At 40.7% G+C, this 20,049-nt stretch overlaps 1 protein-coding gene across 1 annotated transcript in view; it reads right to left on the bottom strand.

Moving 5' to 3' along the window:
* The window catches only part of mpp2b (MAGUK p55 scaffold protein 2b), a 36,215-nt gene extending 20,553 nt beyond the window's left edge, over positions 1 to 15,662 (bottom strand). The window contains exon 1 of the mRNA XM_008289805.1: positions 15,572 to 15,662. Within this exon, the coding sequence (XP_008288027.1) occupies positions 15,572 to 15,662 (91 nt within the window). The remainder of the gene's footprint in view (positions 1 to 15,571) is intronic.
* Between the last annotated feature and the right edge of the window lie 4,387 nt (positions 15,663 to 20,049).

Genomic DNA, 20,049 nt, shown 5'->3' with positions numbered 1-20,049 from the left:
TGGACTAGATTTTAACAAGTCATAAATTTGCTGGACGGATTTTGAAAAGATTTTTCTGCTTCACGGAGCAGCCTCAGTGTTAAACCTGTGAGGAAAACACACGCGTGTTTGCAACTCTATCTCCAAGATGCAAACTGCGACATCTCGACAGGACGCTCAATCAATCAGGAGCTGCAGGGTGACGTCAGCAGTTCGATGAAGGTCAGAGAAGGTTCAGTGTAGCTTCACTCCTGACTCCTTAGATTATGAGTCATTAAGGCACCAAACACACTGACATCACCTCGCAGCAGGCATTAATCACCGCACACACGAGTGTCAGAAGAGTGGGCATTTTGATTCACCGGGAACATTCGTCTGCTGTTATAGACACAGAGGCTTTTGTTGTCTAAGCTAAAAATACAACAGAGGTTCTTAATGTTGGGCTCCACTACGGATCCTACAAACAACTTCAGATGCCCCGTCTCCTAAAAAAAAAAGGGCATATAGAGCAGTCCAGTCCAATTAGAGAGCTTCTAATTAATTTTCCTTTCTGTGATTTCCTTCCGAGCACATTTTAAACATGCATCGTCTCCACAAAGGGAAATGACAGATGTACTCTTCGTAGGTTTAATAAAGTAATGCTGACCTACAATAATCCACAATGACAAAGGAGGAGCTGCTCACAACTGGAGATGGAGGTGTGACGGCTCATTAAAGGAATAAATCCCTGGAAAAGTCGACCAGCTTCATCTGCTTTATTTGTTATTGGCAGTAGTGCTGTTTAATTGCTGCCTGTTTACTGTCAGTCGTATCAAGTTCTCTGACTTGTTCTGCTGTGTACTACGGCTACAAAAGTACAATCTCCACATCAGCTGTGTATACTTTAGAGCATTAGCTTATGTTATGGATGTATGACATATCTGATGACAGAACATACATCGCAGTGCTGCAGCGGAGATTTAAAGTAGCTGCTCTGAACATGATAGAACTTTTTTTTCTCAAACACAATTGGCATAACATTGCTATTCAGAGTCAGTCTGTATTACTACTTATACTCTATATGCAGCATTTACAGTAGCTGTTGATGCTGATGGTGGTTGAATAGCACATGTATGTTCCAGTTAATTCGCAAACCATTTATTATTTAAAACAACAACAAAGTAAAGAAAGCTGTTCTCTGTTTCTAAACCAAAAATGAAAAAACAAAAAGTTTCAGGTGTCAAAATCAAAAAAACAAAAATCCAAAAACTGTCTGCTTTTAGGGTTTTTTTTGTTTGTTTGTTGTTGTTTTTTTTGCAGTTTTAAAAATGAAAAGCAAGAAAAGCAAACTCAAGAAAAAAAAAGTTTTTTGTTTTTTTTTGTGAATACCTTGTTAATGAATCTCTCATTTGGGATAGATGATAGAAGGACCGAAAGCGGAAGTGAAATGTAAAAATGTCTAAACAAAAGCCAAGAGAATAGACGGGACGAAAAAATTAAGCATGCATGACATCTTTACAAGCGCCCTTTTCCTGAAAGCAAGTTTAGTAGAAACCCAGAGAAAGAGTTAACCTAAAACTCTCTCAGTTACCATTCGAACTGTTCTGTGAACCCTACCTGCCTGCTGCCTGCTTTCCTTCAACAAACTCTCCAACATCTCCTCTCCTGTAGAACCTGAAAAGGCTGCCTGATACATCCTACCTGAAACTTCACGTCCCAGGAGCTCTAAATGCATCACAAACAATAGATCGTGCTATATTATAGCTAAACGTGACCATTAGCTCGATCTTGTTGCAGACAAGAAGGTCAACAATAATTTGGGAGCATGTGGGGACGTCTGCTGGTCACTGCAGACTATTTTGGACAACACTGTCTTCTATCGCTGCCCTGCTACAGATCCTAACACTTCTATAGAAAAGTCATTCTATTATCTTGGCTGTAATTTAACCATTTTTACACGTCGACACATCCGCTGTTCAATCATCTGCCCCAAATGAGGAATTTTTTAAAGAAATTGGTCAAAACTAAAAACTGGAGGGTTTCTGAGTTTGGTTTTCTTGGTTTTCATTTGGAAACAAAAAAATAAAAACACTTCCTGTTTTATACACAAACTGATGTATACATAACTTCCAAAATGAATAAAGAGATAAAAAATTGCCAAAAAAACACAAAAATGGTCAGTGTTTGATTGGTTTTCAATTTTTCTTTAGTCTGACAGCGTAAATGTTTTTTCTGCTGGTTTTTTTTTTTTTAAGTAAAAACATACTAATGTTTGTTTGTTTTTTTTACATTGTTGAGTTCCAAATAAATTACAGATTGTCTGACACCATGTTTAACCTCTTAAGACCTGTCGTCCACATGCTTGGACGTCACACTTTGGGTTAAATTACCACAGTAGTTAATTTTTTTTAATGTATTTTTTATTTGCATTGTTTCATTATTATTATTTTATCATTGTTATTTATTTATTTATTATTTTTATAGTTTTAAATATATTTTTTTTTAATCTATTTTTATTGTCTTTATTTTTTTATTTTTTTAAACAAAAAATAAAAAATGAGAAATAAAAAATGTATATTAAACAAGAGCTCGGGTCTTAAGAGGTTAAATAATGTATGTTCCAGTACGAATCGCATTTTGTCCTTCATCCAACTGAGCTGGCTTTTAGCTGAGGTGGTTCAGGCACATAGGATGTGGGTGTGAGCGGTCTGAGCAGCGAGTTCCTGGTTTGTTTCCCAGCTGGAGACTATTTTCTGTTTGTCATTCTGTTGCTCTCTTTTCCCACATTGTCTGTCTCTCTTCACTGCCACCATAAAAAACAAAACAATAAAGAAACATGAAACAATAAGTAAAGTTCTCACTGAGCCGAAGAATACCATTTACTGGAAGACTTCACTTTTTTTTTCTATCCTCTAACCCAGAGGAGCATGATTTTATTCAGCACTTTCATTGATGTGCAGCCTGAAGCTGCTCTATTGTCAATAAACAACAAAATTACTTTATCGACTCAAAGAGACTCCAACTCCAACAGAAAATGCTCTCTAATCCTCTGAGAATGATCCTTTTGATCACCAAATTCAAGCAGGGACGCTCAATATATCGGTGGCAGACATGCTATCAAGAAAACGTAATTATTGTAATTATTCAAATTAGGGAATTTTAGCAAATTGTTATGCGCGAACAGTAAGTGAACACTAATTACATATAACAGTTCAGCGTAATTAGCTACATAATTTAAAGTTATCTGAATTTTCATGGACTTTGATACTGAAGCTGCACTTAACCAACAGCACATGAAGAGCAGCAGGTCTGTTTGTGTCAGCAGAACGGGAGGTTGACAGAGGAGAGAACAAATGATGCCACTGGGCTGTTAGCCAGTTTATTAAGTCAAGGGCTTCAGGGAACCAGTTATTATTTCAACAGTATGTAAAGTTACTCTAATGCCGTTATTAGCTTATGCAGCGAGTGAGAAATGAAATGGAAAACCCTTGATGGGATGTGGAGGTTTTTGTATGCTGCTGGGGGCATTTTGTTGCCATGGTCCAGTTGTCCCTTTAGAGGCTTGAGTCACTGTAGATCAGGTCTGAGATGATCTAAATGATCACCTTTATTCTATGATGAAACATTTCTGATGGAAGACACGTCATTGAGGATGACAGTGTCTCCATAGATAGGCCATGAGGGGTCGCTGAATGGTTTTATAAGAATGATGTGGATCGTATGTCCTTCACCATCACCACAGCTCAACTCACATTACATTTATGGGAGCTTTTAGGTCAACCTGCTCTACCACTAGTGTCTCCACTCCACTGGTGTGTTTTGATGTGTAGTGGTCTGGAAGAGATTAAAAATGAGCTAAACCGTCTCATAACTGGTCTGAAATGGACTTTGTAATTCACTGAAATGTATGGATTCAATGGCAGTGGTGTTAATGTTTGTTTTTAAATTCACTCTGTCGGTGTTTCTTGCCTCCTATCATGTCTTCAGGCTGGTTGGTTTTACACTTCATGAGATTAGCAAAGACATTTGGCCAGACCTTTATGGAACTCCTTAATGGGATTCTTTCCCAGTTGATGGGAATCTGCGTTATGTTTCCAGTGATACGACGGCTACTTCTATCAAATGCACTCCAGATGTTTCTGAGCCATTTAAAAAAAAAAAAATGCCTACATTCTTGGACCTAGGTTGGCTTTTGTACATCTGAGGTTGTATCCATTTGTAGCCCTGTTGGCATCAAAACACCACATGAGTGAATATCTTTTAGAAGAATGGTGCTCATTCCTGCAGCAGACATCAAGAGAATTTGACAATTAATCCAAGATGCATTGAAGCTATTCTGGCAGCACGTTGTAGCCTGTTATCTAACTTTATGTTGGCTTTTCTTTTAACCTCTGAACCTTGCTGGTGGGTTTTAAAAGGCATGTGATTGGGAAAAAATCTAAATCTAAGCAAAACAAATTGATATTTTATCAAAATCACTCTATTCTAAATTTCTCATTCAAAAAATTGCAAGAAATAAATCATGTGGACAAACCAAACTCAACCAAAAGAATCCATACTCCTGAAGCCATTAGTAATTCAGACAAGGTGAGACTTTGTAGCAGAACTGAGCTGAACTGCAGGTTTTGTTTACACCTGACAGAGCGATGAAGTATGAAAAATATCAGTCGTAAAATATCTATCGTATGTAGAGTCAACATTTTTCCAGCGCTGGTAACACCTGTGGGCGCTTTAACTATGTTATTTATGTTAATTCCAAAACAATTCACCAATGAAAGTCAACTTTCGTTCTTCTTTTTCTGTAATTTATGGCATTATTATGCTGCATAAAAGACATGTTTGAGTTTCCTCTACTTCCAGTCATGGTTGTGCAGATTCCATAGAGGTGCAGGACTTTATATTGCAGTAAAAACGAGTCGACAGCAGGTAAAAATCTGACAGGAGCGGCCAGACCCCACTTTGGATTCAGGATTCAGTTAATTTGCCGCATGCTTGTCAATACGGAGGTAAGGTCTGGTCATTAATTATATTAGGCAAAATAAACAAGGTTACACTAATCATGTTTTTTTTTTCTGTTATCAAATCAGCAGTGATCACAACAAACAGATAATTATGTCGTCATTATCTGCTCTGAAATTTCATATCAGCGCTTCGACAGGCAGCAGACAGACAGAACACACAGACTGGGGAGGAAAACCCGATAAGAGCGCGTCCATTGATGCCGTACATGTGAATGAATGTTTCATCAGCACAGCTGCATCACAAGGTGTGTGTTCCTGAGCTCAGTTCAGGTCTGTGAGAAAGCTGCCAAATGATTTCTGTGAAGAGCAGTGGGTGGCTTTTTTTTGTGAAGTGGAATAATGAGTTTGCAGATATTTCAAGAATGGCCACAGAACTATTTTTGGCCTCCTTCTGTACTGTTTCTGGAAGAGTTTTACATGCACACTTATAGTATGTCAATGCACTAACAGCCACAAAGAAAGAACCCACATATTTGTTTTTACTCAGGGAAAAAAAAAACAACAAAGGCAAGAAGCCAGAGGAAGAGGACCTCGATGATTATGCAGCCCATCCGCCCTCTTTACCAATAATTTGATAAGTAAATGAAATAAATAATTATGCAAGTCTTCCGCAGTGAAGTCTTGTTTTCCCTCTAACACCAGCTCTGCTCCAGCAGGACAGTTGCCAGATTTCTGCCTGGCACAGAATATCAGACCAGCAGGCTTGGTTTACAGGTCCTGCATAATTCTCTTTAATCACCGCAACTGTACGCCATTGTTACTGCCACATCGGCATTTTTCCCAACGTTAGCTCGTCCCCGCTTCACCTAGACGTGAGTTTATTTTTTTCTTCCTTTTTCTCATTATGAATTCCCACTTTTTTTTTTCAGCGCTGCTCTAGATTCTTATTTAACTTTCTCCCACATGCTCAGGTTGTCCTAATATATTTACACGTCAGGAATCATTTGCTTTTTTCGCCGCAGCCTCCGTCCAACCCAACAGTCCTGATAAAAAAAATGCCGATGTTACTCACAACATCAGGAGCAAGAAACCATTTCGACTTGCAAACGGTGCAATGCTGTCACTGTTTGGACGTCACAGAGGAACCGCGAGAAGGTGTGAAAAGGTCTGGAGGATAATACACATTTCAGCGTTGAGTGGGACTGGAGTCCATCTATTATTCATAGAGATGATTAAAAATCCAACTTGTCCTCTTTCTCGGGTCTCGCTGCCTTTCTTCTCTGTGCAAGTACACATAAATAGGAAAAGAAGGGTTGCCTCCCTCATTTTTCTTGGCATGTATCAGAGCAAATATACCAGAGGATTGGCCACGCAGGTCAAAAGTTAATAAAAGAGGTCTGGATGTCAGGCGGACGAACACTCCCTTCTCTGCAACTTTTTAAAAAAAATAACTCCCTCTTTAACATTCAGGTCGAATATTTAATCTTGTACACTGCTCCTGTCAAAGCAATGCTCCCTTTGCATAAACCTGCATAAACTTCCCATAAAGCTACACAGCAAGGATGCTTCTTTTTTTTTTTCATGACTCACGGTATTTATCTTTCTTCTGCTCATGACTCATATCAGTCCCAAAGTTGCATGTAGACATTTGCATAATAATATACTCTTTCATCCTCTGAGCCTTTACAGGTGAGAACTCAGAAGAAAGTCATTTTTCACTTGACTGAATCCAAATTGCCTATAGCGCACGCTGTAACTTGATATCATTAGAGAACTTGCATTTAGCAGGTTGGAGGCTCAAGTGCAGAAAAAAAGGGGCTTCAGGTGTGGAGAACTGGCTCGATGTATGTTATAGAGTCTACTCCTGAAGGGAAAGATAATCAGAAGATCCCAAGAGGCAACGATCAAAAGTTAGTGACGATTCATTTAATGTTGAAGCCATTTTAGATTTTAAAAAAACATCATGTGAAAAGCAACTTAGTCAGCAATGTGTCATCCGGTTAAAATTGACAGTAATAACACAGCGCGGCGAATTCGTGCATCACCTCTCGACAAAGATTACTGGAATAACAGCTTCCTCGCCACGCTGACAGCAGAGGACGCGTAATCACGAGCAAAACAAATTAAAGGTGCTTTTGTCTGTTAAAGTCTCATCCGAGTGCCTGTTCACCTCCAAGGAGACTCACAATTAAACTCAATGTCACGACGGCAGCCAAACAATCTGGGCTGTTATTGTTTGCGGTTGGAGCGCAGCGGGGTACATGAACCTCTTAGCCAGCACTTAGTGAAGGTTGTTCGGTTGCTATGGAGCAGCGGTTGGGGAAACACAGAAGAGAGGATGCACCGAGGAGCCGAGGGAGGTAAAAGGGGGGGAGGATGTGGGAGATACAGTTGTGTTGTTGTTTCTCCGAGTTGAATCCTCACGGGGGCTTGAACACAGAGGAGTACAGCTCTCCTCTTCCAAAACAATCCCAAACGGTCCGCTCTGCTGAAATTTCTACTGATAAACAAATTGCTTTAAAATGCAGATTGAGTTAATGCTCCATCCCCAGAAGGATAACAGTAAGAGGCGCTAATAGCAGCAGGTAATGGGCAAGTGTTTAAGTGAGTGTTGTGATCGTTTTCTAGCAAATCGTGTGTTAAAAAGCCCACGTTATGCATTGTGGGTTTCTCTCTTTGCTCTAGTGTGTCGTTTGTGCGCTGAAACCCCACACCAAAGAAAGTCTTTCTCTCACACAGAAAACACTTCTTACCTGCTTGAATCCCTTTTGAATTTGAATCCGTTACTTATTTACATCACCATGTGGCACGTTTGCATAACGCCTGCTTTGCGGCGTGCCCACAAAGATAGACGGAGCAGCTTTCCTACAGCTGCTATTACAGCACTTATGAAACTCATTCAGCATCCTTGGAAGTTTCCCCTTTTATTGCTTTTCATTCTTGTTAATATGTATTGTTAATGTTAATATAATTTTGTTTTTTTTCCGACTACGATTTCCAAAAAACTATTCTTTCAAGTCAAAGTGAAAACAGATTGTTACACAGTAATGTCAAATTATTTAAAGTATAATAAACCTCTTTTAAAGAGACTCCCATTATTCAACACAGGGGAAGCCAATTGGTGCTAGAAGGCACATCGTTATTAAAATAGAGATCATCTGAGTGCAGTAAATGTGTGATTGTAGTATAAAGACACCTGTATCCGGACGATCCAGTCACTGGTGAATCAGTCCTCCTGGTTGTAACTACACCATGAAGACAAAACGTAGTGACTCAGTGAAAAGGTTGTTGAAAAGCATAAGTCCGGGGATGGATACAAGACAAGCTAAAACAACCCTCAGCGTACAGTTAAACACATGATTAAGAAATTACAGGGAATGTGGCATGCTTCCATCTGTGTGGATCAGGCCAAAAACTGAGTCACTGTGCAAGAAGATTATTGAGGGAAGCCACCCAGACACCTATCACTCCTCTGAAGGAGTTAATGCTTCCGTGGATGATATGGAAGAGACTGCACAGTCCAGATGTGTTGGGCTGATAAAGACCTGACTACACAGCCTCAATGCTGCCAGGGCGCCCAAAGGTACATCTACTATACGCTGATACAAAGGCGGTGAAACTTATACGATAACTTAAATTACATTTTGTGTTTTTAATCTATTGACATGACTTTGCAGAAATCTGTTTTCACTGTGACACAAACTAGTCTCTTTTTTTTGTAAATTCTTGTTAAAAGAGCAAACTGATGTTGACCATGATTTAATGTTGACATGCAATAAAATGGGAAATCTTCCAAGGGGGGGGTGAAGGTTGTTTTGTTGTTAACAGGCATTGTATTCCCTCACGAGAACCTGCTTCCTATAGAGCTACTCATCAGCTGACCAATCAAAGACAGGAGCTACAATTGAGCATTTGAGACATAAAGACAGATGCTAAAGCGTTATACAGTATAAGAAAAATAATGTCTTTTTAGAACAATCCATCCATTATCTATACACCGCTTTATCCTCATTAGGGTCATGGGGGGGCTGGAGTCTATCCCAGCTGACTTAGGGTGAAGGCAGGGGACACCCTGGACAGGTCACCAGTCTATCACAGGGCTACACTTAGAGACAGACAACCAAGCACACTCACATTCACACCTACAGACAATTTAGAATCACCAATTAACCTCAACATGTTTTTGTGGAAGGAAGCCGGAGAACCTGGAGAGAACCCACTCTGCACGGGGAGAACATGGAGACTCCACGCAGAAAGATTCCGGGACGCGAACTGGCAACCTTCCTGCGGCGAGACAACAGTGCTAACCAACTGCGCCACCCTGCAGCCCGTTTTTAGAACATTAAAGCATGTAAACGTCTTCTAGTAGACTCTAAAAACTGAAGCATAAAGCTATGAGAGGGCCTAACATGGACTCTTTAACTGATGACTACTGTGCGTGTGTTTTTCCCTGCTTGGAAAAAGTTAAATAAAATCGGTGTATGCAACTTCAAACAGGTGCAGAGACTTTCCTTTTGCATCCCGTACTTCTTCTGTTGTGGGAAAGTGCAGCAAAGCTAAACCTGTGTGTCTTGAATTCTATTTTGCTGAAGAACACACATTCTGAACAAAACATTCACTATTTCAGTGTGGAATACGCCATAAAACTCACTAAAGCCACTTTAAAAGGACACTGAAAGTCATTCGCAGCGAATACCTAGTGGTGATTAGTCAGGCTGCTTTCAGTGGATAAGTCGAATGTTTAGTTTCACTTTGCAGTGCAGTAATAACACCTGCTTTGTCCTGGGAAAACACAGACAGACTTCTGAGCAGTCGTCCCTGAAAAAAACTCATTGATATTCTCATTGTTTCCTGGAAACGCTGTTAGAAGTTATTGCAGCCGTATTTCACTGTCACTCTATTAAAATGACAAAAAAAGAGCATGTTGAGGATGACCCTGGAAATGTTTCAAAATGCAAAAGTCACCTCCGCACAATAAGAAACTCTTAGGCGTCAACATACATTATTAAATACTTTAAGGTTGCTCTTGGATTTGATTGTATTCCCGGCTCTCTGGCTAAATATGATTACCATCAATCCCTCAGGTTGCAAAAGATGAATGTTTAAGACAGTGGTGGAGAGTGATATTGGATTGGAGTATATTCCACTGCGGTGTGTAGCAGAACTGATGAATCATTTATGACTGAAGTATATGATTAATTTGTCCTTATGCTGCCGGATTCATGAGTCTGTCCAACTTGAGGCACTCGCAGAATGTAATCAGTCTCCACAAATTCCGACAACAGCGCAGAGCGTACAGAAGACAGCTAATCCAAATGAAATGAGAGCTCTGCTGCGGTGTAACAGCGCTAAACTCTGGATTATTAAGTCTGCATCCGCCGCATGGAGCGTCCTGAAAAGACAAGCTGGTTCATCATGACGAGTTGAAGTGAAGCATGTGTGGGCACGGCAATTGTGTAACGTACTTGAGTGGCCAGTGTGTGTGTGTGTGTGTGTATGTGTGTGTGTTTTACTTGTACAGGCTTGTCTTCAAATAAACATATCTCATCTGGTCAGTATAATTATTGACAGTGGATGGGCGGCACAGTGGGAAGCGGTTAACACTCTAACATCACAGCAGCCAGGCTGTGGGTTCTGGCTGGGGAATTTTCCAGAGTCTAAAGACATGCAGGGAGGTTGATTGGTGATTCTAAATGGGCCACAGAGTGAGCATACGTGGTTGCCTGATGGATGGATGGATGGAAAAAACTGCAATATTTGAATTCTTATCTGCACAAATGCAGTTTTAGACTGATGCAAATTAACAGGCAGTTCCAAGCGTCGGACTTCAAGGCCCTGAAATGAATTTTTAGAACTGGGAAACTAAGCCAGTGTTATTTATGAGAACATGCAGGCGTATCGCTTGCTGTTGCTTCGGCCTCTTCTCCTCTCAGGTTGAAGTTGGGTGAAGCTACTGTACACTGTAAAAAAAAAAAAGTATATACCAAAAAAAAACAACAACTCTGAAATAAGGTTGTTGGAAATAATATGTTAAAAATGGTGAAATACTGTAACAGTCCAAAACCGCAAAAGTGGCCAAAAAATAAATAAATGTAAAAATAAATTTAAAAAATTAAAAATAAAAATATACATATTTTAGATGTTTTACATATAGTAAAATTATGTATTATTATATATATTATTTTACAGTCACATATCACAAAATACATGATAATTTGTGAGAATACAGATTTTTTTATGTGGACATGTTCCGTATGTTATGTGGCGTATTTTTGTTCCTTCCTTTTATAGCCAACATGTGAATTAATACTTTATTCAGTGACTTTACTACATATTATCTGTACTATTTAAAAAAAAAAAAAAAAAAAAACGGCAAAAATGACAATTTAGCATTTTAAAACTAAAAAAAAATTTTAATCCAATATTAGCAAATATTTGTAAAATAACTATATTTTTTTGCTAATTTAACAGATAAAATAGTGTAATTTTACAATCACACCTTGTAAAAGGACAAACAACAAAATACCATTGATCACATGGCACATTTATACATCTGTAACATAAGTAATTTACAGTTTTGACCGGTTCTATTCATTTATTTTATGATACTTTTCATCTGGGATTTTCCTAAATATTAATGAAATTATATAAAAATAATAATAGTAAATTTTTGTGTGTATGCTAGAAATTATGTGACAGCATCAGCCTCTGTATATAAATATGCTGCAGCTACATTATGTCTGCATAAACTGTCAAGTTTGTTGACACTCAGTTCTTTTCAGCTAATGGGAAACATTATTAGCAATGGGAGAATTATAACTCAGAGGCGGACACAAACAGTGTCTGACACAGTTCCTTGTAATTATGGTTGAAACAATATGATGTAAACACAGCGTGAGTATGATTAATGTGTAATTTTCCCGCCCTAACAGGTGAAATAAGGCTAACGGGAGAGAGTGAGTCAGCTAAAGTGAGTCCTGCCCACACCGTCTTCAGAGGGCATCTAATCAGCCAGAATAATCAACATCAACCATGTGGGGGGATCTTGGGTGTGTGTGGGGTCTTTAATTAGTCCAGAAAGCTGACAAGAAGCAGAAACCCTACCCACCGCTAATGATTTGGTAAAAACTATAACCCCTGGATGGACGTCACACCTGATTTCAATGTTCCAGTACAACTATGTTATGATGGTCGTCTCAAGGAAAACATCGAGTTAGTCATCGTTAAAAACACCAGTTAATATACAGACACAACAGCAGCATGTCTACAGATAGAAGGAGGACAAGCCTGTTTGATTTAATAAGACACAAATATGAGAGAAGTGCTAACAAACAGTAAACTTCTACAGCTTCCACTTCTGCTCATGTGTTGAGCAGTGATTTTGGGTTTTGAGGACTTTAAGGCTCTTCCAACTCACCAAGTGGGAAATCTGACTACAGGGGGTGTTCCGGGTAAAACTTCTCACTCTCTCTCCCGGCTTCCTACATAAAATAGAACACACTGATACCCCAACAGGAGCCTTTCAGAAGTCGGATTTTGCTGACTTCCTGATTTGGTCAATTTTTCTCAACTGCTGTGTTTTTGTTTTAATTGTGTTTATTGTTGTGCTGCAGCCTGCAAAGCAGTTAAGTGCAGTTATGAGAGACAAATCTCTTCCTCTTGCAAGCAGGAAGGGAACACTTTGGCATTTCTTTTATTCATGATGTAGTAATGATTTATGATCAGGAGTACGCACAGCCTTTTTTTTATTTTGAAAACTGACCCTGTGTCGACTCCAGACTAGGTACATCTGAAACACGCTGCGGAGCATCTGGTGGAATCACAAGCATTGTCTCGAGTCGCCCAAATCAGCTCCGTGTTGCAGCCAGAACGTGATCAGCTGTTGCCAGTAGAATCCCCAGTGGAAGATTATTTTACTGCTGCGAGCAGATCTTCATGAGATAAGATACAGATGTTTCTTAAGTCCTACAAGTCTGTCATTACAACCGAATGCTGTCCAAAAACTAAAACAAGAAAAATAAACATTTCACATCCAGTTTCCATGAATATTATTTTGTACCATAGCTTTCTGCAAAATTCATTGTAAATTATTCTTCTAACTTCCAAAATCTGGTGGGTTTCAAAGGCATATTATTTTTTAAAAATGCCAAAATTACATCATTTATCAGAGCTGGAAGCTGTAGAAACACAAATAATAGATGCATCTTCAACTCTCTGGTGAGCTTCTTGTGTGTGATGTGCTGTTGGACAACTTAACCAAATTTAAGCTTCAAGTAGTGATATAGTGATTCAAATAGTCTCATTTTAAACTAGTTTGAAGTAATTCAATTCTATAAAACACAAACAAATCTACACTCTTCAATGTAACTATGATGCCACTAGCGAACCATTTACAACCAAGAACAAGACAACAAAAGCTCAGGGATGGTTCGGCTGAAGTGCAGGATGCGTTCAGACAATGCAGATGGACAGAAACTAAAAATCTAAATAGTAAAACACCTCTAGTATGCAGACTCAGCATTTATTCCAGTATTGGTAGCACCTGTGATCACTAGTTGTTTTCATCTTTTGTAAAATAAATAATCAAAGATCTGTAGAAATGGAGTTCTCTCTACTCCTCGTTATAGTTCTACTGTTTCCAATGAGGTACATGATTTTGTATTGCAGTTAAAAATGAGCCCACAGTGACTAAGAAAGCGATCGGACCAGAAAGTGCTTGAGGCTCAAACAGGGAATTCTCTGACAAAAACATTTTAATCGTACTTGATTTTTTTGCCTTGTTTTAAGTGTTCTAACCACTGTAACAGTATGTATGAAGGTCCCATTAAATGAAACGCTTCCAGGGGAACCGCTGTTATCCTGACCTCATCCCTCTGAAACCCGGACGACCAATCAGCGACACGAGGGACTTTAAAGCTGCCATTTAAGCCACCCCATCACCATGGTGATGCTTGTTCCCAGCTGGCATGATATGGATGCGGGTAGAATCGCCTTATTAGCCGGATGAAGGTCACCACTGGAGACAACACTTGTGATATTTGTTGACATTTTGCAAATGGACGGCGGCTCCCATTACAGCTCACCCGGCGGCCGCAGTAGAGTTTTGATGGGAGATAATTTCACCCAAAGTTTTTTTGGGGGGGAAAACTAGCAGCAAACAAGTTTATCGACTGAACTCGCCGGAGAGGAGGCAAACATTTCGACTTTGACTGTACATCTGCTTTCCACGCAGCAGCAGCAGCAGCAGCGGCTAATGAAAAGAGCAAAGCGAGATCACCGGGGTGTGATACGGATGAAATAATTGCCAGTGTCACCACATTATCGAACACCCTCAGCCAGAACAGAATTAAATTGTCCCATTCTCCTGAAACCCAGTGATTATCTTTGACAGTCTAATCCTACCAACACACTGTACTCAATGATCCATCATCTGTGTTTGAACACTGCTTCATTAGTCCGGTAGGCACACAGAATATTCCTCTGGTAGTAGGAAGAGTGGGGGGAAAGGAGAGGCCACGGTTTGTAAGGTATGTGCCGGCCGAGCAGCCAAAGTGAGAGAGCCTGAGAGTTATTTGAAGGTTGTGAGTCTGACACTTCCAAGCGTGCTGTCTGTGATCAGAACACTGTTGCATATGAATGACCCAGTACTTACTCACCATGAATGTACAATGCACTGGAGGTCTCTAACTCCCTCTCACTCTCTCACACACACACACACACACACATGCATGCACTCTGAACTGATAGACAGGATGCGAGCGCTTTGACAGAAAATATGATTCATTACGGCTGTCACTGCCGTCTTGTCAAGCCACATTACGAAGCAGAGGATATCTTGCAAAGGCGGTACAACGCGTGACACTGCTCGGCAATGATGATTACACTTCTAACCTTGACTAATTTAACATGACACCGTAAAAAATAGTTGTTTTCACTCCAATCCCTTCACCTGGCATCTGCTAGTGTTTTTTTTACACTGACGGAACAAGGCAGGGGTCAAAGCACTCGTATGGAGAGAAATATACACGGACATACACTTGCTACATATTATTGTGAGATATGCAACTCCATCTAATATTAACGGGATCCATCAATTATGAATGGAATATACTTCCCACGCCATGCTGTGTGAGCAAACATTATCCCGGCATTAACATTTAGTACAACAAATACACTCTGGGTCCTGCTCTTGTAATCACTTCTTGTGTTTTTTTGCATTCTTTACTCATCCAACTGACAATCAGGCTTCTCTTTCTCAGTTAAACAAAAGAAAACTAGAATGTCTTATATTGAGAAGCTCTATTTTTACATCTCCTTTCCTGTCTTTGTAGTCTGCAGCCTTAGATTCCTGGACATCACATGCTGCCCTGGGTCCTAATCTGCCTCTGCTCATCTTCATCACACTCTGGAGGGTTTCAGGCAGCACATCAGGAGCAGGTGCAATGCGAATTTAAAGCAACCAACTGGCCCTCAAACGCCAAACAAACACGCGAGGGAACTGGTCTCCGCGAAAGGTTCATTATAACATTGCTTCGATCATTGATTTTTTTTATCTTCTGTCTATAGCATCTTTTCTAACAGCAACAACACAGCCAGAAAAACTCATCCCACATTCCTCACACACCCAGCAGGTAAGGGACCTTTGTTCTTACCTTCTCCCCCCAGCTTGATATCCAGGCCCTCCAGGGAGTTGGCTGAGTCCCCCTCCTCCAGGGACAGCCTTCCAAACAGGCTGCCAGCCATGGTGAACAACACCTCAGTACAGTGCACAGTAACACACCCAGTACTGTATCAGAGGCAGTCTGAGAGAGCTCTCTCTCTCTCTACCTCTCTCTCTCTCTCTCTCCCCGGTTCCCTCCTCTTTCTGCCAAAGCAGCTCCTCGCTCTTTCGTCCCCCCTCCACCTGATCTTGACGTGAATGTGTATAAGCTATGCCTGGCCGAGCGGCTTCTCCTCCGCATGAATGAGTGAAGACGCGAGAGGGCTGGGTGCACGAGCAAAGAAAGGAGGTGGAGGGGGGGGAGTGGGGACGAAAGAGGGAGGGAAGAATGATGCTTTCTCTAGGAGGAGGGCAATAGGGAGGCAGGAAGATTCTCTCTTAAGGCTTCCCTGCAGGGGGTCAACCGGGGGAAAGAGCAGCAGAAGGTGGACTTGTAGGAAAGAGGTGTGGTCACAGAGGTGATGTCTTGTATGTTGGTTATTGCGCTCTACTACTAAACAAACACAGCCGGCTTTGCACTCACCAGGAGATTTCTGTTCGAGCTTTCGGATCATAACTTCAGAAAAATGTACATCTGAGCTACTTTGGTGACAGGAGTTGAAAAAACATCTCCTTGTTTTCAAATCAGAACTGACCCCTTTCTAACCCCTTCTCCGAGTCTGAGCAAAAAATATCCCTGCTGCTTTTTAAATTTAGAAGAAAAAAAAGATGCGAATTGGTTTAGAGAAACAATTTACTGTGTTGCTAAAAATGCCAGTCGCCCAGCCTCAGCCCTCGGCGAGTGTACAAATCAAGACTGACTGACAGCCCATTACAAAAAAAAAAAACCCCACACACATTTTAACTCTCCGTGGAACTGCTTTTCTCTTTCTTTCTGGCAGCTGACTCCAACAATTTATTACTACACGATAAAATACTAAAAAGCTTTGAGTTCTTGATTTGGCTCTGCGTTAAAAAAAACAACCTCTGTGAATAATTTCCCAGAGATCCGGTCACGGCTTTTCAACCCTTCGTATCTCTGTCCTCAGCTCTGAGTGAAGAGGAAATACATGGAAGCGTGGCTTTGCGCCAGTTTGCAGTTTCACGTGGGCACCTTTGTTGGCACTCAAATGAGTAAATATAATTTGAATGTTGTCAAAAAATATTATCTTTGATATCAATGTGAAAATTGAGTTTGATGCTCTGCCAACAAGAGGCCAAATTTAACCTGGATTCCAGCAATTCCATAGAAACATTAGCACAGGATGTAATGTTTTGGTTTTGTTATCTTAAGCAAAGATATTCACAAATTATTGTCCTGGGATCAGTTTTATAAACCACTTTAGAGCCCGACTGATATACTGATAAGTCAGTGACGGCAAATAAGCTATTAATACACACTGATGTGAAAGGTTTCTTTTACAGAACATAACTCAGAAAAAGAAGCATGGGATCATTTAGAAACAGTGCTATCACATCATCGGTCCAGCAGAGCAGCTAGTGTTGACAATACGCTCAGTCTGCAGCACATGTAGCAGAGTACAGATCACAGCTGAGCAGATGGTGGTGCGGAGTCAAGATTTGTCTTCGTGGTATGATGCTAGCTAGTTTGTTAAATACATGGCTGGAAATAACAAACAATGACCCCATGATTTTTTTAAAAATCACATCCACAAATCAACACGTATTTCAAAAAAGTTAAACTAGATTAAAAAAAAAAAACTCTTAAATCAAAAGTAACTCTGATCGTTGCCAAACATTTTAAAGGCAATTACATCATTATTACACGATTTCCATATCCTGGTATTTCAGTCACTGCTAATCAGTTGTCAATCTCTAATGAAAGACTAAATTAATGTCATAAATGTGCATCCGTGTGGAGGCCCGTGCACGTGTTCTACTCGGTGCTTCGGCGTGCACGAGTCGAGGTCTGCAAAGGATGCAACAGCAAATCCTTCGGGGCATAACTGATCTAAGACTGGAGTTTTAGCGCTCCATTAGCCAGCTCATTAAGTCACATTAGAACTCTGGAGATGAGATACATGTCCTGAGTGCGGGAATAACCACAAACCGTTCAGTCTCTCCTCCCACTTCTCTCTCCTGATATCTCTCTCTCTCTCTCTCTCTCGCACACTGACACACTCAGATGCCCTCATCACAGTGAGACCAAGACACTTACCGGAGTCAGAGCTGGATGTTGCCACGGGCATTTTAAAAATTGGTTCCTCCCAGTATCCTCTGCAAAACTTGTCAGGTCAACTGCAATGAAAAGAGAGTGCAAAAAAGAGACGGGAGACGCATTTAAAGCGCTGAAGAAATACTGATGGTGGATATGAATGCAAAAAAGCTTGGCTATCACACTGGAATCAAGGCTGAAACAAGGGAGGAAGGGTTAGACTCGTGTTGTTAGGTTGAAGCCCTTTAAGTTGAGGGATCTATGGTAGTCTTAATCCAGTCTTAGCAAAGAATACAAATCCTTTTCTGTCACAAGCACAGTCAATGGGCTTACTTACTGAGAGCATTCCCCTTTTGTCGAAGCGAGCTCCCACACAGGACAACCGCTATCTAACTTTATTAACATCTATAAATAGAACAGTCAGTTGCTCTGGTAACATCCAAACAGTTTTAGCCGTCATGTCCGTCGGGCATACTATTAGCAACAGTTGGAAAGATTGAGTGAGCGGGTGAGTGAGTGGGCAGGCCAGCTAACATTAGCTTAGTGGTGATCTCTGTTGACTCTAATTGATCCTTTTAACATCACACAGCAAAGAATCACCGACCGGAGAGTAAGCTTCTATTGTCCCGGGATCCAATCCCGACTCGTCGGGTCACGTGGAATTTGTGAAAATACGCACGGTGAAAACGTACAGAAATGATGGATGCAAATGAGAGAAGGGTGATCAATAGGCGAGGTGAGGTTTGCGGAGAAACAGAACATACAAGAGGGGTGGGAGAAACGAGACCAGGCAGGAAGGCTGTGGCGGGGTGGAAACACGAGGCGGGGGTCAGGCAGAGGAAGAGAGGGGAGGGGGAGAATGAAACAAGAACAATGGTGCACAGCTGACGGCAGCAAGGCCGCAGTATCCGAGGATGCTGATTCCCGGTTGCCATGACGACGGCTATCCACAGTGGAACCGGTGTCGCAGCGGTCCGAGTCACCGCAGGGTCACTAAACATCACTAAAAAAATCCAGTCTCATCATCACCGGACTGATTTGCAAACATGATGCGTCTCTTCACTTTAGACAAATTACACAAAGTGGCCAAAGAGGGCACGATCAGTAATGGTATAAACAGCATTATGCTGCATTATGAATCGCCTTCTGTCTGGCTTCCAAAGTTATTTATTTAAGAGGCTTTATAAATATATGTCTTCCTACAGACGGAATCTCATTTATCTTTCACAAATATTGAGCAGATAATATTCCTAAACTGGCTTTTGGGTGACATTTTTCATTAGTTCTTTTTCTCGCTTCTCAGCTGTCAGTGAACACAAATATGAAGACGTCTTCAAGCCCTGTGGTATGTAATTTTATTCAAATCCTTGTGTGCATGAGCATTTTATCAACATATCCCAGGGCACCAATGGAAGATCCAGCTTACTACCAATTAGTTGTGACCCCACTGGCTTATTTGGCTCATTTCAAAGACAGATACTGTAATCCAAAATATTGATCCACCAAATGAGGGAAGCTTGGAAAAAGCACTGGGGATTACTGTTCCAACGCCTCTCCTACCTAGTGTTGGAATGGTTCGTTTTGAAAAGCTAATGATAGTGTGTAATACTATCATTAGTCAGGCTGGCTTCACTGGGACATGTTTTGTGATCCTTGCTGTGGTTTTTGGTCTCCTGTAATTGACTGCTTATCTTTGCCTTATGTAATACAACTACTTGTCCTCACCCACAGACATGTCAGATCATATTTGTTACCACCTGAACTCAGTGTAAGTGACTCACAGAAAAGCCTGTCACAGTTTTTCAGGTGCATTTTTGTGCGCTTTCATGACAAATGTGACTAATTTTGGCTGACTGTAGGCGGCTTTATTATGTTGTAGAGCCTGGAAACACAGACTGTGTATAAAAGATGGATGTAGCCACCAGAATGTCACCTCTTGGTTTGTGGACTACTGCTCTGACACTGCTGCCATCTTGTGTTTTTTGAGACCAAACGTAAGGAGCGATTAGTGCATCAGAGAAAGAAGGACAGTACATATGATAGTGACATGTCAATTACAAGATATCCCCACATAGAAACATATTCTGGATATTTTATTCTAAATGGAAATATCCTGAAACTAGTAACTGAGACCATTAAAGTGTTAGGAAAATGATTCCTGACACAATTAATCAGGTGAGAGGTAGGGCCAATTATTCAAAGGCTTCTAGATAATCAGATTTCTTTATGCAACCGGAGGAGTCGCCCCCTCCTGG

The sequence above is a fragment of the Stegastes partitus genome, unplaced genomic scaffold, assembly GCF_000690725.1.
Source record: "Stegastes partitus isolate 25-593 unplaced genomic scaffold, Stegastes_partitus-1.0.2 Scaffold637, whole genome shotgun sequence".
Classification (NCBI taxonomy): domain Eukaryota; kingdom Metazoa; phylum Chordata; class Actinopteri; family Pomacentridae; genus Stegastes; species Stegastes partitus.
Note: the sequence above shows the minus strand (reverse complement) of the source record. Positions and strands in the feature narration are given on the sequence as shown.